The 25,385-nt window shown below is 37.8% G+C and overlaps 1 protein-coding gene and 5 non-coding genes across 6 annotated transcripts in view; all 6 read left to right on the top strand.

Moving 5' to 3' along the window:
• Positions 1-25,385, top strand: part of LOC117162875 (dynein beta chain, ciliary-like) — a 209,520-nt gene that overhangs the window by 173,013 nt on the left and 11,122 nt on the right. The window contains exons 51-60 of the mRNA XM_033344867.2: positions 46-233; positions 5,689-5,858; positions 6,425-6,645; positions 8,018-8,294; positions 10,626-10,901; positions 12,710-13,115; positions 14,017-14,333; positions 21,015-21,147; positions 24,573-24,854; positions 25,169-25,375. Coding sequence (XP_033200758.2) covers positions 46-233; positions 5,689-5,858; positions 6,425-6,645; positions 8,018-8,294; positions 10,626-10,901; positions 12,710-13,115; positions 14,017-14,333; positions 21,015-21,147; positions 24,573-24,854; positions 25,169-25,375 — 2,477 coding nt within the window. The remainder of the gene's footprint in view (positions 1-45; positions 234-5,688; positions 5,859-6,424; positions 6,646-8,017; positions 8,295-10,625; positions 10,902-12,709; positions 13,116-14,016; positions 14,334-21,014; positions 21,148-24,572; positions 24,855-25,168; positions 25,376-25,385) is intronic.
• Positions 14,810-14,928, top strand: LOC143303977 (5S ribosomal RNA). Its single transcript, XR_013060645.1, has one exon. It is a non-coding gene; the product is annotated as a 5S ribosomal RNA (ribosomal RNA).
• On the top strand, positions 15,137-15,255 carry LOC117162884 (5S ribosomal RNA). The gene has a single exon (XR_004465358.1). It is a non-coding gene; the product is annotated as a 5S ribosomal RNA (ribosomal RNA).
• LOC117162883 (5S ribosomal RNA) lies at positions 19,711-19,829 on the top strand. The gene has a single exon (XR_004465357.1). It is a non-coding gene; the product is annotated as a 5S ribosomal RNA (ribosomal RNA).
• On the top strand, positions 20,038-20,156 carry LOC117162889 (5S ribosomal RNA). Its single transcript, XR_004465363.1, has one exon. It is a non-coding gene; the product is annotated as a 5S ribosomal RNA (ribosomal RNA).
• Positions 20,365-20,483, top strand: LOC117162886 (5S ribosomal RNA). Its single transcript, XR_004465360.1, has one exon. It is a non-coding gene; the product is annotated as a 5S ribosomal RNA (ribosomal RNA).

The raw sequence follows: 25,385 nt of genomic DNA, 5'->3' as shown, positions 1-25,385 counted from the left end.
ATATAGATATACGTTAACGAAACAATAATTATATCATACTTTTAGATTTTGATCCAGAGATTATTTATTCAAAATCACAAGCCGCTGCAGGTCTTTGCAGTTGGGTGAGAAATATAATGGTTTTCCATTATATTAATGAAACAGTGAAACCATTAAGAGCTGCACTTGCACAAGCTAATGCCGAGTTAAAAGCTGCTATGGATCACTTGAATGCTTTGAGGACACGATTAGCGGTAAATTAATGTTCATTTCATTGCTTGTCATGATGTATAGATATATATAACGAAATTTTTTATATTATAAAAGTACATAATTTCGATGAACATGTATAACATCTATCATGTTTGCTTTGGAATTATGAATATATATACTTATATCAATATTAATCATAATTTTCTTTATTGTTTCTTTAAATTGTACGATTTCTCTTGGAATTATTTTTCCATGTTTCAAAAGGTGTAGTACAAAATGAATATACAGGGTGGTTGGTAACTGGTGGTACTACTGGTGGATTCTACGCGAAAAAAGAAGTCGAAAATATAGAAAAAAAAATTTTTTTTAATTTTTCCATCGAGACACCGATCTACAGTGAGATCCGTTATAACGAGACGTGATAAAGTGCACGCGTATCGAGCGAAAATTCAAAGTCGATTTTCTCAAAAACGAAAAAATTTTACTTTATATTTTCAACTTATTTTTCGCGTAGAATGACCCCTTTTCTGCTCGTACTGCCAGTTACCTACCACTCTGTATATATAGGTTATAAAAAGGCATATAAATAATTATATTCAATTAAATATCCATTTATCTCTCTCTCTCTCTCTTTCCATTTTTTATATATATTTTATATATATATATATATTTATATATATAAAAAAATATATTATATATATAATATATATATAAAAATATATGTATTTATATAATAATATATATATAATATATAATATATAATATATAATATATATATTTATATATATATATATAAATATATATATATATATGTCGGAGATGAAAGAACACCGGAGCCTTTGGAATTTTGGATAATCCCGCAACATTGTAACCTAGAGTCTACCATAGCTGTAATTGAACAATTGTAGTTATTCAATCCGATTGTAATTGTTCGAGAGTTGTGATAATGAACTTGGGCTCGAGGCGACAGCCAGTCGCCGAACATAGCCGCGGTCACGTGATGAACGCTTTGTCTAATAAAGGCATGGAATAATTCTATAGCTCTCCTTAAAAAGGAAATAGATATAACACTGGACGGTCTCTGCCCCGTAGCTCGCCACACGCAGACCCCGTTCTTCGAGTAAGATGATTGCCAGATGTCCATGCGTCTCCGCAGTACATGTTCAGTTAGCCCGAGGGCCCCTTATAAATCTTAAGATTTAGTCAACTAAAGTCCTTGAAACAGACAAACAGTCTTCGTCCCACCTACGGGAAAATAGGGGAGACCTATTTTTCAACGAGCGGCGTCTCCCACTAGCAACTTTCCCTCGAGGGCGGCTAGCATCTCTTTCTAACCACCGATATGGAGATTGACCAATTAGCAGCAACGCCAATTTCCCTTACTCTCTGAACGAAGGCTTTTCTCGACGAATCCGATGATCTCGTGTCCTTAGACACACCCCAATATAGTTTTCCTCTGTGGCACCATCGGGACGGGAAAGTCATTCTCGCTCGCGATCTCATCGATGAAAGGAGTAACCCTTTACGACCAGTGAATATTACGCGTCCGACTTAGATTTTGTGAGCACGTTCATCTATCATCCCGTCGACCGCGGATTCGTTATTGAACCTAGCATCATTGTCATTAGTTTCTCGAGTACCTAACTACTACGGTTACTATAATAATCGTATTTGCACTAGTCAATGTCTTCTCTATTGCATAACGACAACGTGTAACCCAAACGAAGATTCGTTTCACGCCCTTAACCCCAATTCTAATGTAAATCCGACATCAGAAGTGGGATCAGTGCCGGTTATAACAGTGCAAGAGCATACGACCATCGTGCGCGAGTTAATTCCGTCGCTAGTGCAACAATCGAGTGTGGAACCTAACAATTTTTCGACTCCGCTGCATGGTGCGCAGCTACCAATCTGATTATGGAGGAAAATCCTTTACAAAGCAGTTTCCTGAATATAATTTCAATACCGAGTGTCGAATCGACTTCCACGTAGTGGAGGCGCCAACTGGTAGATCAAGCCATCCGGGTGAGTCGTTTCCATTTTACCCCGATTTCGGAGCCGAGTGTTCGCTAATTAAAGAATCCGTAGTCTTGAGAATTTCTGGCAAAAGAACGATTGATATAGTAGTAATGCGAGGAATAAGAAATATTGGTACTAAACGTATCGCTCAAATCTTGTCCGTTGCAGGTGTCGTTGGTTAGAGATAAACTTTTCATGTTCTCGCTGATAGTTATTTAACAATACGATATCGCGATTGCTCGTTAAATTTTAAGCCAAGATTTTGACTTAATATTACACAAAATAGCCTCGCTATGTGTAAAACAAAAATAATTAATGCCTGTAATAAAACCGCTGAAAACGAGATCGATGTTAATGAAGTTGACAATTAGGTACGTGGTAGTGATAAAAGTCGATTAATCTTTCTTTTCGAAAATTCAGAGATTCATCCGTTACGGGTTCCCTACGTACTCGTACAAAAAATACAGGCCAGTACAATTAATTGATTGTAACATCGCCGTACAAGGAGTCCTAATAGATTTCGCGAGCGCAGAATAGCAGAGAGAACAAGCGACTTAATTACAGCCAAAAATCATAAAGCCTAGTAATTCACCGTTCGCGAGCCCTGTGTTACTCGTGAAGGCGAACAATGGTTCAGATAGATGATAGGTAGATTTTCGAGAACTAAATAAATATACGGTCGCGGATCGGTATCCTTTACCCCTCATTGCGGATCAAGTCGGGAGATTGCAAAAGCCAGATATTTTATTATTCTGGACATGGCCGGTGGGTTTCTTCAAATCCCTATTCATCCTAATTCTAGGAAGTATACAGCATTGATTACCCTCGATGAACAATTTGGATAATAGGTTGTTGTTTTCTTCGAATTCTTTTGTGCCTTTGTCCGATCCATTCGATGTCCTTTATTTGCATAACATAAGTACGTGCGCGTTTAATGTTTCTTCCCGAAGTCATTTTCCGGACGGCGATACTATGTTGACTCCGTCGAAAATGGGGATTCTTATATTTTCGGACAACCCTAATAATTTTGCAACTCATACTTGTCTAAATATTCTAATATTTATGTTCTTTCTTGCTACAATTTTGTAAACCATCAAAGCGTTTACTACGGAAATCCTCAGGAGTAGTCGCATGCCAAGTCTTCTGTAGCATTTGACGACTGCATTTGTTTGTTATATGCTCACTGGAGGCATCGAGAAGGTTCTAATCGCCGTTGCTAGGCAGTTTCTGCCAAAAGTTTGTTGTATACTCTTTGGAAGCATCGAGAAAGATCCAAACGCCGTTGCTAGGCAGTTTCTGTCTGGAGTTTGATTCCTAATACAACGTGTGTCCCATTATATCGACATCTCCAAAATACAATTCTATGTGATTTCTAGGGAGAACAATACAACCGATCCACACCTTCGTCAGGCAAAACGTTTATCCCGTGACCGAGGCTACGTTTGGCGACCAGTTGTCACCTCGAACCCACTTTCGCTTTCACAAATATCAAACAATTACAAATGACAGTTGCTTAATTATAGCTATGATAAAATCTAGGCTAAAGCATTAGAAGGCTTCCTCAAAATTGCAAAGGGAAAGCTCGAAAATTGAAAAGGGAAAGAACAGCGGAGCCTTTGGAATTTTGGATAATCCCGCAACATTGTAACCTAGAATCTACTATAGCTGTAATTGAACAATTGCAGTTATTCAATCCGATTGTAATTGTTCGAGAGTTGTGATAATGAGCTTGGGCTCGAGGCGACAGTCAGTCGCCGAACGTAGCCGCGGTCACGGGATAAACGCTTTGTCTAACAAAGGCATGGAATAATTCTATAGCTCTCCTTAAAAAGGAAATAGTTGTAACACTGGACGGTCTCTGACCCGTAGCTCGCCACACGCAGACCCCATTCTTCGAGTAAGATGATTGCCAGATGTCGATGCGTCTCCGCAGTACATCTTCGGCTAGCACGAGGGCCCGTTATAAATCTTAAGATTTAGTCAACTAAAGTCCTTGAAACAGACAAACAGTCTTTGTCCCACCTACGGGAAAATAGGGGAGACCTATTTTTCAACGAGCGGCGTCTCCCACTAGCAACTTTCCCTCGAGGGCGGCTAGCATCTCTTTCTAACCACCGATATGGAGATTGACCAATTAGCAGCAACGCCAATTTCCCTTACTCTCTGAACGAAGGCTTTTCTCGACGAATCCCATGATCTCGTGTCCTTAGACACACCCCAATATAGTTTTCCTCTGTGGCACCATCGGGACGGGAAAGTCATTCTCGCTCGCGATCTCATCGATGAAAGGAGTAACCCTTTACGACCAGTGAATATTACGCGTCCGACTTAGATTTTGTGAGCACGTTCATCTATCATCCCGTCGACCGCGGATTCGTTATTGAACCTAGCATCATTGTCATTAGTTTCTCGAGTACCTAACTACTACGGTTACTATAATAATCGTATTTGCACTAGTCAATGTCTTCTCTATTGCATAACGACAACGTGTAACCCAAACGAAGATTCGTTTCACGCCCTTAACCCTAATTCTAATGTAAACCCGACATATATATGTCGATTTATCATTGATGTAAGGGGCGTATAATGAATCACCACGTAAATTGGCCATCGTTGTTATGTATGATAAATGATATCTTACTGATGCTAATGTAATTATTACAGAGTTTAACAAGTAGTAGCGGCGATTAGATAATCAATGAATTTAGGTTCGATAACGAATCCACGGTCAACGGGATGACGTGTGCGATTGCTGCCACAGTCTAAGTCGAACTTAACTTACTGATCCACGATTCGGGTATGTCTCAACGTACTTGTCCACAGTACAAGTAGAACTTATCTGACTGAATCTCAGTCCAAATGGAACTGCCTTTGAATACTCCTCTTTGTACCTTTCTGTACCCCATGCGTCAATCTTTGTGTTTTTTAAGGAGAGCTATATAATTGTACCATACCTCTGTTATGACCCGTTATGTCACTTCGAGTCCGAACCCACCGTCATAAATCTCGGGCATCCATACTTGGATTAAATCATAAACAAATATTTCTCAGTTTTATTATTTAAGTACAGATATAATAAAAAGTCTGGACTAAAGTATTGGGGACCTTCCCAAATATTCCAAATGAAAGGCCCCGATGTCCTTTCATCTCCGACATATAAAATCGTGATTTACAACTAGCAGGTCACGCCATCTCTAATAACAAGGGATACCTTTATAAACGGAAAAATGACGGGAACAATATCATATGTGCAAACCATAGAAGAGTATACTTGCTTACATAAGTATGTTCTATCTGAAAATGCAAGAAAAGATATAACAGAGAAATCATAATGTGAATTAGCAAATAAGATAAAATGACCTAGTGAATGCTATAGTTCCTTATTATTAATTATTATGTAGCAAAATATATGTGAAATAACTTTTTAGGATAATTATTATTCATTTCAATTAATTACTTCTAATTCCATTACTTTAGGAGTTGCAAAAAGTGCTGGACGTGTTAGGAGAAAGGATGAATGCAGCTTTAGCTGAGAAACAAAAATGTCAAGACGAAGCTGACGCTACTGCTTTAACAATTGACCTTGCAAATAGATTAGTGAATGGTTTAGCATCCGAAAAAATTCGGTGGACCGAGGAGGTTGAAAGGTCAGATTCTACTATTTCTCATTTCCTATTTTTGTATGTTATATATTATTTTTAAAATATTTCACATTAATATAAACATGATTATTTTCACAGTTAATGATATTTTTTTGACAAATATAGAACAGTATTTATTATTTATGTATATATCATATATGTATTAAAATATACACAAAAATAGATATACATAAAATAAATATACATAAATATGCATGTGTCATATATATGTATAAATATAGATACTATACAGGGTGAACTAAAAACAGGGTATACCTAACACAGGTAACTTGAATATCTGGGCTGTTATTAGTGATAGGAAAAATGATAGAGAAATGATAGGAAAAATATAATTTGATGCAAATTATTCTTTCATAGGTGGGCTTGTAGAAGTCATATGAAGGTCAACTTTGTTTTTTTAAATGAAATGATATGTTTTCTTACAATCTAGTAGAACGTTTTAACACGCGTACAATGACCTATGATTTAAGAATATTTACTATCCTTATGACATAAAATTTGCTATTTTCTACGATAGAAATAAGATTATTTTAATGAATTTAAATTTTTAGTTTGACGAACTCGTGTGTAACGGTACCAGGGGATGTGCTGATTGTAACAGCATTTTTATCATATATGGGTTCTTTCACTCGAAAATATAGATCTGACTTAATGTACGAAAATTGGTTACCGTTTCTGGAAAATTTGGAAGTAAAAATACCGAGGACTACTGAATTGGATGTACTGGCTTTATTGACAGACGATGCACAAATTGCACAATGGAACAACGAAGGTGAATACATTTATACGTTCTACAGCTTAGTTAATGTCAAAAGTTATTATCATTTGAACGTGATGCTATAGAATAGATACATAATTCCCCGTGTAACTGAAACACCTTAAACATCTCACGACTATTTTTGTTTCAAATAGACAAATAATATCATACACAAAAAGATGTTCTGTTTTCTTTATAAAATCTTTCTCATGTTCTTCGAGATATTAGAGTCATCGATATAATATTTTAATGAAAATATTGAATATCTCCCCGTACTGATTCAAATCTCCTTTTCGTGAACAATATAAGCAACAAAAGATCAACAAATGTACAAAGTAGCAACAGCAACTTAATAGTATTACACATTCTACGTTGAAATGAAAATATGAGAATATTTGGCTCACAACCAAGAGGTTGCTGAAGAGATCCCTTAAGTGAAGGGAGATTATTCCTACTTCCACTGCCACTTTCAATGCAATTACGAAAATAAGTGAGCTTATTGGCTGAAAAGTCACATGTACATGTTAAATCTCTCTATAAAGAGACTAAATTCCTTCGAGGTTCTAAAGTAAAGCTGGAGGTGCACTGAAGCTAAGCCAATCAAGATTCAGTCAAGTTCAGACCAAGTTACGCTGCACTAAATTATTACACTTTTTAATACACACCCTCAGTACATACCTATTTCAAGTGGCACATCGCTGAACAGTTGGTCGGGAGCAGTATTCTTCTGTTTGCGATGACAGGCAAAAGCTGTCTTGACATCGAAGAAGGGACCTTTATAAGGATGCGGGAGAATTCCTCGAGGGTCTGCTAGAAATTTATGATACGTGCAGCCCGCAGGAGTCATTAAATCCGCGGCGTATGTCCTATTAGAAATATATTTATAATTACAATTTGCCATCTATTATTAACAGCTACCAATTGGAGCACACTTCTAGCTCCAATACACATAATATAAAGAAATACTTAAAATATCCAAAGTACAATGTCTTCTATAATATTACTTGATAGGTAAAATAATTTTCTATCGAGGTTCCTTCTTCTTATTTATATTCTCAAAAATATGAATTTGAATAAAAATCCGTAGACAAGTAGTGTAAACAACAGCAAAATAATTTAACAAATCTCTAATTGTAATGATTTCTAAACTAATATATGTGTTTTTAAGGTGCTGGGACAATATAACAATTTTTAATTACAGTTTTTATGTACAAAGTACAGAACTACATCGATTAATGCTGCGCATTAACATTATAACGCGTAAAGCGCAATATACTATTATTAACGATCGAATCATCATAAAAGTTAAAAATCTAAAAATTAATTGTGCTTTTATATTTAACTTTAATAATAGATCATTATAACGAAATACTGATCGTTTGTTAAGGTTTACCTACAGACAAAATGTCCTCGGAAAATGCAACAATTTTAATGAATTCAACGAGATGGCCTCTAATGATAGATCCACAATTACAAGGATTAAAATGGATAAAAAATCGATATGGTGAAGATTTGCAAGTGCTGAGACTTACTCAACCGAATTATTTATATTTAATTGAAATTTCCATTGCGAATGGAGGAATTGTTTTAATTGAAAATATCATGGAAGCCATCGACCCCATTTTAGATCCTGTTATAAAGAGAGATCTAATAAAGAAAGGAAGGTACTTGCTTATATATATTATTATTGTAACATAAATTCATATTAGATAAAATTGCTGTTTAGAACCTTTAATGATTCTGACCTTCATACATATATGCTATCAAGGTCACCGTTCTGAGTGACCATTAAAAAATTTTAGCTATCGCTTGTTATTCGTTAAAAAGTTATTAATATAATCATACTAAAATTTATTTAAAATAAGTCATATTTAACTATTCATTATTACACATTTTCTGATAAAGTCCAAAGAAATATGTTGTTAAACAGCAAATATGACCCGTTGTAATGTGAGAAAATTTGACATTGTTCATCACTGGGTCAATGATGTCAGCAACTATCATTTCGGTAATTATGCACAAATGAGAATTTCAACTCCAATTTTGTTGAATTTCGGATATGTTGTGGAGGGGATGGTCTCGAGTAACATGCACTCTGTTCGAGACATTAAACGATTGTAGTCCTGGAAAAAACGAAGATTTTTATATAGCAAACCCCATACAATTTCGAAACAAAATGATATGACTGAGACGAATGAAACAGAGACAACTTAGCGCAAATGCAATTTTCGAAATTATGAGTTCGAAGTTCTCTTTAGAATAATTAAATATTGAATAAACCTCTCAATCTATATGTTTAAAGTTAATGTAAACATTTATATTCGTCTAACGACTAACATTAGGTTTGGGTTTGATTTTGTTTGCTAACCCTAACCTAAGTCTCAGGCATCAGGTCTAGTTTGGACATTGAGAGGGACCTCCCCTCTCAACGCTATCCCTTGGGCCATTATGCACGTCCGAGGAGGACCCAGAACTTCCTTGGCGTGACGACAACCTAACTCTAATACTAACTCTAACCTTAACTCGTGTGAAGCAAAATTATTTTTTTTTTCAGTTATTTGTCTAGTTTGGGCATTTGGTGGAATTACAAAATTATTGACCCGAAATTTTTGCCTCGTTTGCCAAAATTTTTACAGACGAGCGGCAAGATCAGCGACTAAAACTTTTTGAAAATCACTCAGAAAAGTAACCTTGATAACATATCTCAAGGTCATTGGTGGTAGGTCCTCTAAACAGTAGTTTTACCGCACACTACAACAATCGAGCATTTATTTTGAGATGGTAGATTGCCGTGGTCCCCGAAAGAGAATGTTTTCTTCCGGGGTAGGGAAATGATTTTTTCTTGTCGAAGGCCCTTGAGCTTTTTTTGTAAGTCGTTCGTTTCGCAGGCCAAGTGGACCCTGGACCTTTCTACGGGCATTTTTACGGCCATGGGCCGCTACAATTTTTAACTTAATTATCTGCTTTATTGTTGGAATTAACAATTAGAAAGCATGATGATTTGTTTATATATATAGGATGTAAAACGTAATTAACAATAAGATGCATCCAAGATGTAGTCGTGCGTACAGAGATCGATTCAATATGTATAATGGTTTTATGATAATAACCAGAGACTGCTTAATACCAACTTTGAGATATTATGCAGTATATATTAATATGAATCAGAAATTGTAACAAAACTTAAATTATTTGTAATAGATGCACATATGACTCTATATACTTGGAACACTTATTTACATTTATCTTATTTTTGAATTGTTCTATTTATTTCCTTTATTTTATTTTATAATTACTGTAATATATAATTACTATAACTATTATTATTTATTAAACATAGTCCCTGCCTTTCGGCTTTGGACGACTTTCGGTTTACATACTTTCTGACATTACTACATAAATCACCTTACAGTACACTTATGCTACCTTGTAATACGACATATGTTACATTGCACTTCGTTATTTTGTCCTAACCCTTCTGCCTGTCGTTCTTTGGCCTTTGAATCTAGCTGTAATCTCTTCTCTTCTCCATTATCTCTTTCAGCACTGCTAGCCCCTCTCCTGTCTCCTTTAGTGTCTCTTCCAGTCTCTTTGGTCCCCCTGTTACCTTACATTCTTCCAGGATATGTCTCATATCTTCCTCTCCTTTATTGCACAGCCTGCACCTTCTTTCTTCCTCCTCTTTCCAGTGCTCCCTTGCCTTAGCTACGTTGCCGCATCTAAATCTGGAGAGCGTGCTTCTCTCCTTCCATTTCATCTTCCCTTCTAGGTACTTTGGGGTTTCTTCTCTTGCTATATTACTGTAATACCTATTATACCTCGATTCTCTTATCCTTTTCTCTCTCTCCTCTGTTTCCTTTTTCCTTCTTTCTTCCACGATTTGGTCTGCTGTTAACGGTTCTTGTCCGTTTTCTGCTTCCACCTGTGCCCTTCCCTCTCTTACTATAACTATTATATACTCTATATTTTATAAATACTTTTTTATTACTATAAAGGGCGATAAAAATTTGGGACAAAGAAGTAGATTATGACCCTCGTTTCCGGCTAATTTTACAAACGAAATTAGCTAATCCTCATTATAAGCCCGAGATACAAGCTCAAACTACTCTTATCAACTTTACTGTAACAAAAGATGGTTTGGAGGAACAACTTCTGGGTGACGTTGTGAAAGCTGAAAGACCTGATTTAGAATCCAAAAAAGCGGAATTAACTACTCAACAAAATACCTTCAAAATTACCTTGAAGAGATTGGAAGATGATCTTTTACACAGGTAGGTATATGATACAATTTTAGGTGGTATCCTATGTGTTGCGAATTATCAACTAGGTGGCGGCCAAAATCTCGAACATACCGTCCCCCTTGAACGGTCACATTCAAAAGTTTTCATTGTGAAGAAGTATGTAATTGCGCATAGTACATTTTGATGAGATATGGATTTACAAAAGTGCGATTATGGAATGAATATGTTAAATTCTAACATCTATGAACATTTTCCATCCTTCATACAGAGTTCTGTATTCGGCTATGGTTTTTGCCAACTTGCTGATAGAAAATCGACAAGATAACAGTTGGGAGTACATGGGACAAATGACATATTAGATGTGTTTAAGCTGACTGCGATGAATTACCCATATTCGAACGCAGGAGATTGTGGTGCCGTGTATGGCACGGCGTGCAGCTACCCATTGGGCATTCTTCAACAGAGTGTGTGCTACACAGACAATTGAAGCAAAGGTTTTTTTTCTCTCACTAGTTTTGATCGCTCGGGTACGGACGTTGTTAAAAATTTCTTGCAGTATCGCGAGACATGAGATCTATTACAAAGGTTGCACGTGATTCGAGACTGTGAGATGAATGTTTGGTTTGGAGTCCGGTTGGATTCGTGCAGTTTGCGTATGCCGTCTTGTTCCGGTAACGTAAATTATCCTGACGGGTTGTAGAGTGTGATAGCGTTTGATATGATGATGCTGTAAGTTCTAACATGCCGCAGCGACCGTCTAAAAATTTGAACAGTTCTTCGACTATTGGGAAGGGTGTGTTTACTATCCTTTCCTTCCATTTTAACTCGGTCTCGCGATCTAACTTGAATGTACGCAAATAGAGCAGCACTGCATCCGCGGTCGGTTGTTTGAGCGCCTGCAAGACTCTATAATGAGTTTCTATCTTCTTTGAATGGGATTATAGGTCTTGGTACGATGTAAAGGCCGCTGTAAAGGAGCCATGTAAAACAATGTCTTTAAATGGTTGACTACGATTTTTACAGGTTCGTTGTATCTCTTTTGTAAAATCTCCCATGCTATCGAATAATTTATGGCTCTAATGTCTAATGATGCTATTGCGTTAGCATCCTGTATTAGGCAAGGGCGAAGATAAATGAATCGCTTACAGTCGTCAATACGTAAATTCTCGTGTACTATGAAGCGAAATTGCACCGCGAGCCTTGGCCAGGATCCCGAAAATGTACATAGCTGATTTTTTAATAATGCTATTTCATTGTCGGCTGGAACCGAATATGGTGTGCCCAGTGAGATTAGCGTACTATCTGTTGGCTCTCTTATCCGCATTTTTGTCTGTTTAATTATATCTCGAGCGCGTTCTTTACAGGTATAAAATGTTGCTTTTGGTTAAGGTATTCTTCTATTGTCTGCCCATAGTCTGTCTCGTCTAATTCGCTATGGGTTTCTTTAAATGGGACATATTCTTTTTCCAAGTCGTCTAACGTATATCGAATAGGGGTTGCTGACCTTCCTTCATCATAGTATCAAGTACCGCATATTAAACATTTTGTAGAAAAAAGTCATTAAAATTTAATTTTCATTTAAATGGTAGCCAGTTATTAATAGATCTGGAAGAAATCTCCAAAAATGAAGTGATTAAATAGTATCAATTTTTAATTGTTGTGATTACGAATAACTATTAACTATTATTTAATATTTATAATATTTCACTCGTAATCAAAATCTTTTAATTAAAGATATTAACTGTTATATCTCAACTTTCAAAATTTGTCTTATGACAGTTATGGTGTGTGTTTACAAATGTAAATATCATGACATAATGTTGTGTTTCTTTTCAAAGGTTATCGACTGCTGGGCCAGACATTTTAAGCGACGTCGATCTCGTGATCAATCTCGAAACCACGAAAAAAACTGCTGCGGAAATAGAAATAAAAGTAGCTGAAGCTAGAGTAACTGCTGTAAAGATAGACGAGGCTCGAGAAATTTATCGTCCTGTTGCGGCTCGAGCCAGCCTCTTATATTTCGTTTTAAACGATTTGAACAAGATCAATATGCTCTATCAGTTTTCTTTGAAAGCTTTCAGCGTTGTCTTTCTAAACGCAATTAGATTTGCAGTAGCTTCGGAGGATTTGGCTAAGCGCGTGGCTCTTTTAATGGACAGCATCACTTATCTAGTTTTCATTTATACAAGCAGAGGATTATTTGAAGCCGATAAATTGACATTCCTTTGTCAAATGACCATTCAGGTAAATATTTTATAATTTAGATCAGCGGTTCTCAATCTGTGGAACCCGCCATCCGTGTTGCCAGATCCAAGGGATTTCTTTTTCTTGGTTTTGTTTTGTCACTATTCCTATCTTATACCTAGTAATTACTGTATTACTTATACGCTTCGTATCAGTAATTTGTATAAAACAACCATCTTCCATTAACTACATTGCAACATATCCTTAATACTAATTACTGAACATCGAATATAGATATATATAATGAAATATATATACGTTAAAAATATATATTTGATGGAATCTAAATTAAATAAACTTTGGTGGATATTAAAAATTCCATATTGTTTTTATCATTTTATCAATTTATTTACTAATTTATTGATTTCATCGAAATATCTTTTCAACGAATCTATTGTTTTATCACATCAATAGGGTCTTTGTTCCACTAAATATCTTTTTTTTTTTAATTACCGAATCGGCCAAAAAATCGTGTCTTCTGAACAATTAGCCTGCACTTGACAAACAGGTTGGTGCCATAGGATAGGTGTTAATATGATCTTTTTATTTACTGCATTATCAATTGTATGGAATCTCATGTACTGTACTATATACTATTTTACTCTACTATATTAGATGTGATAATTATAATTGGTATAATTGCATAATTTATTATTAATCTTATAATCGAGTTCAATAATACAAACCAAACGGTTAGATACTTCTAACAAGAAAAGAAAAAAAACATTAAAATAGCGATAAATAACGTAGTATATCGATTAGAAAAATTTTGCATAGAAGTGCAAAGTTTACCAAAAAAATCTTCCTGGGATAAACTAAATCATATGAGGGTAGCTTGCAACACTACATATCGCATTTTTCTTGCGACTAACGTCACATCGAATAATTCTATTTGTTTTAGATTTTTATGGAAGCAAAGGAAATATCACAATCAGAACTTGACTTCCTACTACGATTTCCGTATATTCCCGAGTTAACAAGCCCTGTAGACTTTTTAACAGACGTCGGTTGGGGAGGGATTAAATATTTGAGCCAAATGGAGGATTTTCAAAATTTAGAAAAAGACATAGAAGGTGCTGCAAAACGATGGAAGAAGTTTGTAGAATCAGATACGCCGGAACGAGAAAGTTTCCCACAAGATTGGAAAAATAAAACTGCTCTGCAAAGATTATGCATTATGAGATGTCTTAGACTGGATCGTATGACTTACGCGATTAGGTATGTTCCTGTCATATTAACTCATTTGATACTTCACGTTACATTACAAATCCTAGGAATTTATTTTTTCAGTTATATCTTACTTGAATCATGTTATTCCTATAAAATTTCTGCGACGTCGTTTTTTATTCTAATGTCCTTTTTATTGAGCCATTACGAGCTATCATTATCAAGCACATTCCTTAAACCCAGGTTAATGAGTGCATCATCTGCTATCTATGTACAGCATACAATCATCATAACCTGTTTCGGCCGTAATGACAGTTTCAGCATTTGTTTAAGAGTTTCATTAGTATCCAACCATTGTCCAGATTGTGTACGATTACCGTCTACTAAAACAGCCTCTTGACTGCGAAAGTGAGTGTCGCAGTCACATTACCTCACATTATATCGTTCTCATTTTGGCACACACCTATGTTTCTTTAAATATTCTATTTTTTGATCATCAGGAACAAATAAGAAAGGTGTCTACTTCAGCCAACGCTCAAACCGCGTTGAGTGCACTCGTTCTCGTCCGATCACGAAAGTTAAGCAGCGCTGGGCACGGATAGTACTTGGATGGGTGACCGCCTGGGAACTCCGTGTGGTGTTGGCTTTTTTTTTATTTTTCCAATATTTTTTACTTTTCTTGACAATGTATTTTTAATAATCTTCAATCGAAGCATCGAGAAAGAGAGATGTTTTAGTATTACGCGATCATTTTCATACATTGAATCATTCTCATTTTGGCACACACCACCTATGTTTCTTTAAATATTCTATTTCTTGATCATCAGGAACAAATAAGAAAGGTGTTTACTTCAGCCAACGCTCAAACCGCGTTGAGTGCACTCGTTCTCGTCCGATCACGAAAGTTAAGCAGCGCTGGGCACGGATAGTACTTGGATGGGTGACCGCCTGGGAACTCCGTGTGGTGTTGGCTTTTTTTTATTTTTCCAATATTTTTTACTTTTTTTTTTTTTTTTTTATTTATTTGTTGAAATTACAATCAATTCTTGCGTTGAGAATTTTCAGTAATTTTTCTGACGTGGCGCAGTGACATGGCTGTTTATTTACAATAAGTTAATACTTATTATAGATAGGTATAATTTATAAGTATTATAAGTAAGTGCAAATGCTTAATTTGGATAATTAAATGAATCTAACGTTTAGGTCTAGCGGGTAGTGCCTCTTCAGCCTGCGAATCTGGTCCGTCGTATCGAGTAGTCCAGTGATTAGGGGGTTTCGGTGTTTGTTGATTCTTTTGCTATATCTGCCGCTATATTTTGCTATTTCCTCTTTGACGGTGGGTATCTTGAGGTCGCGGTGTATTGTTTCATTGGTTACATACCAAGGTGCGTCAATTAGGGATCTTAGCGTTTTCGATTGAAAGCGTTGGAGTATTTCAATGTTGGAGTTGCTTGCTGTTCCCCATAGTTGGATTCCGTAGGTCCAGACAGGTTTTATTACTGTCTTGTAGAGGGTAATTTTATTCTGTATGTTTAGTTTGGAGCGTCGGCCCGTGAGCCAATAGAGTTTTTTTAGTTTGTCCTTTAGTTGCTTCGTTTTATCTGAGATGTGTGTCTTCCACGTTAGTCTCCTGTCCAGGGTCATGCCCAGGTATCGGACTGTGTCCCTGCTAGGGATTGTTGCATTGTTGATGGTGACCTGGGGGCAGGTTTGTTTTCGGAGCGTGAAGGTTACATGTGAGGATTTCTTTTCGTTGACTTTGAAGCCCCATTTGTGAAACCACTTTTCCATGGAGTCGAGACTTCGCTGGAGAGTGGATGAGGCTATTACCGGGTCTGCGTGGGTACCTAATAGCGCTGTGTCGTCTGCAAATGTCGCTATTGTTATATCGTTTGATATGGATAGGTCGGCAGTGTAGATGGAGTACAGTAGGGGTCCGAGGACACTACCTTGGGGTATGCCGGCTTCTATTGGGAATGTTGCGGAAGTGGCGTCTAGGCATTTAACCATGAATTGTCTATTGGTTAGGTAAGATTTTAGGATGGAGTAGTAGGGGTGAAGTAGGATCTTTTTAATCTTGTATAGTAGCCCTTCATGCCATACTTTGTCGAATGCCTGTTGGATGTCTAGGAAAACCGCTGAGCAATATTTTTTCTTTTCAAGTGTTTGGCTGATCGTATGAGTTAAGCGATGGATTTGCTCTACTGTAGAATGATGTTTTCGGAAGCCGAATTGGTGATCTGGGAGTGTTTTCAAGTTCTCTAGGATTGGAAGGAGTCGGTTCGTGAGCATCTTCTCGAATAGTTTGGACAGGGTAGGTAAAAGACTGATTGGGCGATAGGAGCAGGTTTCGTATATCGGTTTACCGGGTTTAGGGATGAGGGTAATCAATGAGATTTTCCAGGCCTTAGGATAGTGTTCTAGGCGAAGGATAGCATTAAAAATCGATGTGATGAGTGCTATCCCTTTTGTGGGAAGTTCCTTGATTGCTTTATTGCTTATTAGGTCGTGTCCTGCTGCTTTCTTGGGGTTTAGGCGACTGATTGTTTCTATAGTCTCTGCAGAGGAGAAGGGTTCGATAGGAGGGGACATTTGGAAGGGGGTGTGCAGGTATTCGGTAACGTCCGCGGCGGCTTTGGGGGAATGGGGTTTGAATACTTTTGACAAGTGTTTAGCAAACAGATCGGCTTTTTCTGTAGGGCTTCGCGCCCATCCACCTTGCGGACGGCGGATAGGTGGGATTATTTGTGGGGGGCGTGTGAGTTTCCTGGAGGCCTTCCATAGTGAGTAGTTGGCGTCGGCTGTGGGGGATAAGCTGGCGAGGTATTTATGGAAGCAGTCGTTTTTATAGATTTTTAAGGTTCTGGATAGCTTCCTAGTTGCGTTGTTAAGTTTGCGTTTGTCCTCCGGTGTTCTATGGGTCTGCCATACTCTTCTTAGTCTACGTTTTTCTGCTATTTTTTTTAGTATGTATTGGGGATATTCTTGTTTGCTGTTAGATGGCTTTGTCGGTGTGGAGAGGCGGATTGCGTTTATTATGCTCGTGTTTAAGTATTCCGTGGCTGCTTCGATATCTTCCTTTGTTTTTAGTGGGGTGAAGGCTGAGGTTGAGTGTGTAAAGACTTCTCTGAAGAGCTGCCAGTTGGTGTGTTGGTTGTGAATGGAGCCGTTAGGTGTATTCTCGATGATTGTTGAACTGACTGTTGCTATCACGGGGGAATGATCAGAGGAGAGATCAGCCGAGGAGTTGATCTGGACGTGTCTTGATGGGATATTTTTAGTTATGAAGAAGTCGAGAAGGTCGGGTATTTTGTTGGTGTCAGTGGGCCAGTATGTGGGTTCGTATGTGGTGAGGTAGTTGAGGTTGTTGTTTATTATGCTGTTTAAGAGGTTTTTGCCTCTTGCTGTAACCAGTCTGCTGCCCCATTGGGTGTGCTTGGCGTTATAGTCTCCTCCAGCTATGAATCTATTGCCCAGGGTGTCTAGGAAGTTATCAAAGTCTTCTTTGGCGATGGAGTGTCTGGGAGGGCAGTATACTGCTGAAGTGGTGATTGAGCCATGACAGTCTTCTATTGCTACGTTTGTTGCTTGGAGGTAGTCTTTCTGGAATGATGGAAGTTCGTAGTGCTTAATACTTGCTTTGATTATTATTCCGGTGCCACCGTGGGCCTTTCCGCTGGGGTGTTGGGTATGGTAGAATTTGTAACCATTTATTTTCAGGTAGCTCTTGTCGGTGAAGTGGGTTTCCGATACGAGCATTACGTCGATTTGCTGGTGTTTTAAGAAGAGTTCTAGTTCAAGTTTGTGTTGCGCTAGACCGTTGGCGTTCCAGAGTGCTATGCGCCTTGGTTTTATTTTGAGTCGGGGCGTGATAATTTTTCCACGATGAGTGTTAGTAGCGATAGCAAGCGATTTATTTGCTCTGATTGTTTCTCTATTAGCTTTTCAATCCTTGAGGAGTCGTCTGTGTTAGGTGGGTTGGGGACACTGTTTTGGGGAAGGTTCCTTTGGCTGTTCGGGTTATTTTGGATGCCTTGTACTGCTTGGGCATAGGAGGTTGAGGTGGAGATGAATTTGGTAGGACTGGGTGTTTGGTTGGATACCTCTTTTGCTCTGAGCTTAGGGTACCTGTTCGTGTATAGTGTTTTATATGCTGGGCAGCCTTTGTAGTTGGCAGGGTGGTCCCCTTGGCAGTGGATGCATTTCGCTGGGGTTTCCGGTGATTTGGCGCACTGGTCAGTGGAGTGAGTGCCTGCGCATTTAACGCAGCGGAAAGTATGGTTGCAGTATTTCTGCGTATGACCGTACCTTTGGCACCTTTTGCATTGCACTATTTCTTTTTTCACAAGCGGTGGTTCGATCTTTACTATCGCGTTCATTAGGCGACTGATGTTGTAGATTTCTTTATTGTTCGGCTTTTGTTTAATGTCTAGGAAGAATAAGGATAACGGGTCTTTCGAGACTCTATGCCTTATATTACTTACGTTGATGACTTCGTGGCCGAGTTTTGAAAGTTCGTATTTGAGTTCGTCTATGTCTGCTGAGTGGTGTATGTTTCGTAGAACCACCCGGAAAGGCCTTTCCATTTTGAGTTGGTAGGTGGCGAAGTTGGCGTTCAGGGTCCTGAGTGCCTTGGTGAGTTTTCTGTAAGCTTCTGGGTTCGTCGGCAGTATTTTTACTCTATTGTTGCTTATCTTAAGGTTATATTCCTCCTTGTTGATATCTCTCTCTAGGGACCTGGTCATTGTCTGTATGTCAATGACGTCGTCCACAAATATTGGTGGGGGAGGGGGGATTCTCTGTGAGTGTTGGTTTGGTGGCGTTTCTACGATTTCCATGGCGTCGTTTGAGGATTCCAATACGGCGAATCTGTTGTGTGTGTTTATTTGCGTTGCTGTTTCTATTTTCCTTTTCTTTGTAGTATTAGCGTCGTTAGTGCGGAGAGTTCTGCTACACTTCTGCCACGGGGGAGGGGGGTAGCTCGGGGTAGCTGCGAGTCTGCTCCGGAGAGCCTGGTCGCGGTTGTTGGGCCATCATCGAGCTAGTTAATTCGGAATGAACAACTAGTCGTGAGGCTGTGAGGCTAGTATTCGGGTTGGGGTTAGGTACGTGGGATTTTCTTCTCCCTAAAGGGTAAGGGACACTTAGCTGTGTTCACTTTCGAAGGTTGGGCGACACGTGTTGTTTTCGGACTACGCTGGCCACTAGAGACACGTCGGCACGCTTCGGCACTCCACAGCGAATTGACTTTCCTTGACAATGTATTTTTAATAATCTACAATCGAAGCATCGAGAAAGAGAAATGTTTTAGTATTACGCGACCATTTTCATACATTGTATCATTCTCATTTTGGCACACACCACCTATGTTTCTTTAAATATTCTATTTTTTGATCATCAGGAACAAATAAGAAAGTTGTCTACTTCAGCCAACGCTCAAACCGCGTTGAGTGCACTCGTTCTCGTCCGATCACGAAAGTTAAGCAGCGCTGGGCACGGATAGTACTTGGATGGGTGACCGCCTGGGAACTCCGTGTGGTGTTGGCTTTTTTTTTATTTTTCCAATATTTTTTACCTTTTTTGTCAATGTATTTTTAATAATCTACAATCAAAGCATCGAGAAAGAGAAATGTTTTAGTATTACGCGACCATTTTCATACATTGTATCATTCTCATTTTGGCACACACCACCTATGTTTCTTTAAATATTCTATTTTTTGATCATCAGGAACAAATAAGAAAGTTGTCTACTTCAGCCAACGCTCAAACCGCGTTGAGTGCACTCGTTCTCGTCCGATCACGAAAGTTAAGCAGCGCTGGGCACGGATAGTACTTGGATGGGTGACCGCCTGGGAACTCCGTGTGGTGTTGGCTTTTTTTTTATCTTTCCAATATTTTTTACTTTTCTTGACAATGTATTTTTAATAATCTTCAATCGAAGCATCGAGAAAGAGAAATGTTTTAGTATTACGCGATCATTTTCATACATTGAATCATTCTCATTTTGGCACACACCACCTATATTTCTTTAAATATTCTATTTTTTGATCATCAGGAACAAATAAGAAAGGTATTTACTTCAGCCAACGCTCAAACCGCGTTGAGTGCACTCGTTCTCGTCCGATCACGAAAGTTAAGCAGCGCTGGGCACGGATAGTACTTGGATGGGTGACCGCCTGGGAACTCCGTGTGGTGTTGGCTTTTTTTTATTTTTCCAATATTTTTTACGGAGGTAAGCTCGAGGCTGGGTGCTATGTTTAGTTTATTTGCGTTTAGTCCCTTTGTAACTGCAAAATCTAGTAGGTCAGGTATTTTGCTCAGGTCTCTCGGCCAGTATGTCCGTCTTCCCGTTGATAATATATTGAGGTTAGTGTTTCTAATGTAGTTTTCCAAGGTTCTACCTCGTGGTGTAGTGATTCTTGGTCCCCCATAGTGAGTGCTTCGAGTTGTATATTTGATAAATTGATATTGATATTGATAAATTTAAAAAACATACATAATCATAATATTTTTGTAGAAACAACAACATTCCAAAAATCTATTCACCCTATCGTAGCACGTATAAGAAATACTTAATTATTTTTTTCCGTCTATTTCACAAATCTGTTATTTATAAAAAAGAGCATTAAGAATATCGGGAACACCCTGTATACTATTTGGTATTACTTTAAATTAAAATATTTCCTTTTTCCTTAAATTGTTTAAAATACTGTATCTCGTGAATTTATTTAGGTGCTTCGTAGAAGAAAAACTTGGTTCAAAATTTGTTGAATCCAGATCTCCACCTTTTCATAAATCCTTTGAAGAAACCAGTTCAATCACGCCTGTATTTTTCATTCTCTCTCCAGGCGTTGATCCGTTGAAAGTAAGAAATTTATCAATAGTTACAAACATTTTTTATGCATAACAGATCTGTTAATTTTCTTTTTTATTCACATAATATCACATTGGCTTATTAGTTATTAATAACCATTTAGTATTGTGTTGTCGATCGAAACAAAAATCCAGTAGTTTGTTTATAGTCTATCAGGATAGTTTCCAAAAGCTTATCAAGATTCGTCTAGGTGAGCTGTCTAAATTTATCTGAGGAAAGGAAAAGAAAATTTGACTGAAGGTTCTTAAGAATCTTTTGTGTTCTTTTTGTTAAGTACTTCGGGCCTCCAAGGTTCTGAGCTGAATATCGTACGGTCCCTTACAATCTGCTTACTAAAAGGCATCACTACTTTCCCCACTCCGTAGCAAGATCCTTTAAACGAAGTCTACTTTTTATTCTTCTTCCCATTCGCGACCAGACGCGCGCAACCGCGAAGTTACGACACGACTCTGCGAGTACAAAGTATATGGAAGGCATACATATATGTCGAGTCAAAGTCCAAGTCTAGGCCCGAGTCGTCCTCGTGGCGGGAGCTTGGGATAGGTAATGATTCTTCACTGAAGCTATCCATTTTCTTACACCACTGAAGTGACTTTTATTGACACACACAAAGATGTTACAAAGTTGACGCAAACTCACAATGATCACACACTCGCGACACTGGTGACAATGGTCTTAGGTTCGCTAAGGAATCCGCGGACAACGGGATGGTAGTTGTACGTACTCGTAGAATCTAAGTCGGATTCTTTGTTAATATTCACTGACCGTAAGGCGTTAAACTTCTTGTCGATGAATACCGCATATGAAAACTATGATGGGGCGTGTCTAAGGACACGAGATCATCGGATTCGTCGGGGATATCACACGTTCGGAAAGTAAGGGAAATTGACGTTGCTGCTAATTGGCCAATCTCCATATGGGTAGTTAGAAAAGGATGCTAGCCGCCCTTGAGGGAAGGTTGCTAGTGGGAGACGTCGTTCGTGGAAAAATAGGTCTCTCCTGTCTTCCTGTAACTGGGACAAAGACTGTGTATCTGTTGAGGGATTTTAGGTAACTAGATATTAGTGTTTATAACGGCCCTCGGGCTAGCCGACCACGTACTGCGGAGACGCGTCGACATCTGGTAAACATCCTGCCTGGAGAATAGGATCTGCGTGTGGCGAGCTACGGGACAGTAACCGTTGGAATGTTTACTGCCACGTGCCGCCACAAATCTTTCTTTTAAGGAGAGCTATAGGGTTACTTAATGCCTTTGTTAGATGGACAGTTCGTCCCGTTGACCGCGGCCACGTTCGGCGACTAATTGTCGCCTTGAGCCCAAGCTCATTGTCACAAGTCTCAAACAAATACAATTGGGTAGAGTGACGGCAAATCGTTTAATTACAACTGTAGATTTTAATATCAATGTTTTTATGGATTTACCCGAGGTTTCGGAGGGAAGGCACGGGTGTCCTCTTATCTCCGACATGTATATTCACACGTGCAATATAGTCACGCGCGACTGAACCTCATTTCGCTGTTAGAATATCAGGAATCCTTACTGAGGATTTTTTTAATTTATTTATTTATCTAATGTATAGCACTATTAACTTATAATAATAATAATAATATATATAATGTATAATATTGTATGCAATATATAATTGTAGTATCTAAATAGTCTAGAGCAAGGACAAGAAAGGATGTTCTATTTGAAGTGAAGTTCAGTTTAATTTTAACAAGGAATACCCAATGCAAAAACTGACTACAATATCTTCGTAGGCCTTATTCTCATACTCGGCTCACAACTTCTGTCTTCCCAGGTCAAAAAATGCTGACCCTCAACTCTCGCAACTTTCTCCCACTCCTTTACTCATTTAGCTTTGACGTCACCAAGGCACGCTCTCTCTCTCTCTCTCTCTCTTTCTCTCTTCCCCAGCACCCTTACGATTCTTAATTTATACCTTAAATTTACAACTTATACTATCTCGAGAAAACTCGAACTTAAATATATGATAGTCCAAGTGTATATACCCTTTTCTTTTTGATATTACATACCGCTATATAGGGCGAAACTGTAGAAACGTTATCTATCCTCGGATTTCTATGATTTTTGGGTATGTTATAGAAATATTTCGAACAACTTTTGCCTTTATAGTATACTGTATATAAGGAGTGAACTTGTTTAGTTTTCAATATATTTGCAAGAAACTACCAGCTCAATTATTGTGTATTTCTGCCTATAAATGTTCATCTCTGACAGCGTATGCATCGGTCTGGTTATCAGTCGTCGGTCACTTATCTTCTGTGTATTAAGAATTACTCACTTATTTAATATTTGAACCCAATACATTTATGGTATTCACTTATAATTGAGTTATAAGTTACCAGTCATAACAGACTCTTGTAGCCTGGCATGTGTACGATGTGCACGAAGCCTTTAAACTCGCCCAACCCTCGTTTTAAAAAAGAAGATAAGTGACCGGCAATCGGTAACCAAACTAACGCATAAGCTGTCACGGTTGCACAACTGCAGATGTAGAATTCACTGTAGTGATATAGTTTTTCGTGATAGTGATAGTTTTTCGTGCATATCCCGGAAACTGAGCGAATTCACTTCTTATATAGGAAAAGGTTATTTGAAATATCGATTTCCACAACACTTTCAAAAACATGGAAATCGAAGACTAGTTAACGTTTCTGCAGTTCCACCAACCAAATCATATTCTCCTCGACGCTATTCAATTTTTATGCGAAAGATTTTTCCATAAAGTAAGTAATTTTGTAATAGTTTGAAATGATGAAGTTAGATGCTTCATCCTATTTAGCGTAGATTATCATACGTTCAAAGGAATAGCTTTCTGTTTGTTCATTAATATGGCATTACTTAGTTTTTATCTAATTGGGAAATGTAAACATTTTCTAATATAACTTCAATGTAAGAGCTAATGAAATTTTAAGGTCATTTTCCAAAAGAACGGTTTATTTGCAACCCATGGTTCCTTGCAGATATTATGTGATCCATTAGATATCCATTACACGATGTCATAAAAAAAATTTACCTTTGAAATTCTATTGTACGGTATCTTTCTTTAATAAATCTGCACCGATCTCAAGGTGTGGGATCATCTATCAAAGTCATGAGATATATATAATTCATGAATACCCTGAACAACCAATAACCTATAAGCAAACTGCGTAACATTTAATAATTTTTCTTTAATGCAATATAATTGTAACACCTTCTTACTCTTCTCATTTCCTATATTCTGTTGCTTTCGATGGCATATGCTTCGTTTATCAGTTTATAACCTGAATCGAAGACAATTAATATTAAGAATTATGGATACCTAATGAATTACACAAAAACATGTTACGAAAATCAACGTGATCACATCGAATATGTATTTACAATAACGACAACGATAAAAATTCAGGACGTGGAAAAACTGGGTATGCAATTGGGTTTCACTTTTGGAGGAAGAAATTTCCATAATGTGTCACTGGGTCAAGGTCAAGAACCCATAGCGGAAGAAGCCATAGAACTTTCCGCGAACGAAGGCCATTGGGTAATTTTGCAAAATGTCCATTTGGTGAGGAAATGGTTGCCTACATTAGAAAAAAAGATGGAACAGTGCTCGGAGAATCCACATGATGATTATCGATTGTTCATTAGTGCGGAACCCAGTCCTGATCCTCATGAATCGATAATACCTCAGGTAATAAACAATTGTATAATTTGAAAAAGCAAAAGAAAATATGCACTTTTAATTAAGTTAACATGTGCTAATTATATTCTTTAACCCTCCGTCGGTAATATGGTCTTTCTCTAACGCGGTCGGCATTACAGGTCCTTTAGTAACTGGTCTAATTTCTTACTGTTTTTTTGCCTTAATAAAATCTAAGAAAATTCTGAGATACCTATTATAGACCCAAATTCACTATATAAGTGATACTTTAGCCAATAAATAAGTAGATAATGTCGATATGAAACACTGATTACTAAATTTAAGGTTCGTTAAATTGTACACAGGGTATACTAGAATCAGCCATAAAGATCACGAACGAACCACCATCTGGAATTCAAGCGAATATCCACAAAGCGTTGGATAACTTTACCCAGGAAACTTTGGAGTCCTGCAGCAAGGAAACCGAATTCAAAGCAATATTATTTGCACTTTGTTATTATCACGCTGTACTTGCAGAACGTAGAAAATTTGGGGCGCAAGGATGGAATAGGGTAAGTAACT

Source organism: Bombus vancouverensis, chromosome 17, assembly GCF_051014615.1.
Source record: "Bombus vancouverensis nearcticus chromosome 17, iyBomVanc1_principal, whole genome shotgun sequence".
Taxonomy (NCBI): domain Eukaryota; kingdom Metazoa; phylum Arthropoda; class Insecta; order Hymenoptera; family Apidae; genus Bombus; species Bombus vancouverensis.
The sequence above is the reverse complement of the archived record's forward strand: the minus strand, read 5'-3'. Positions and strand labels throughout refer to the sequence as shown.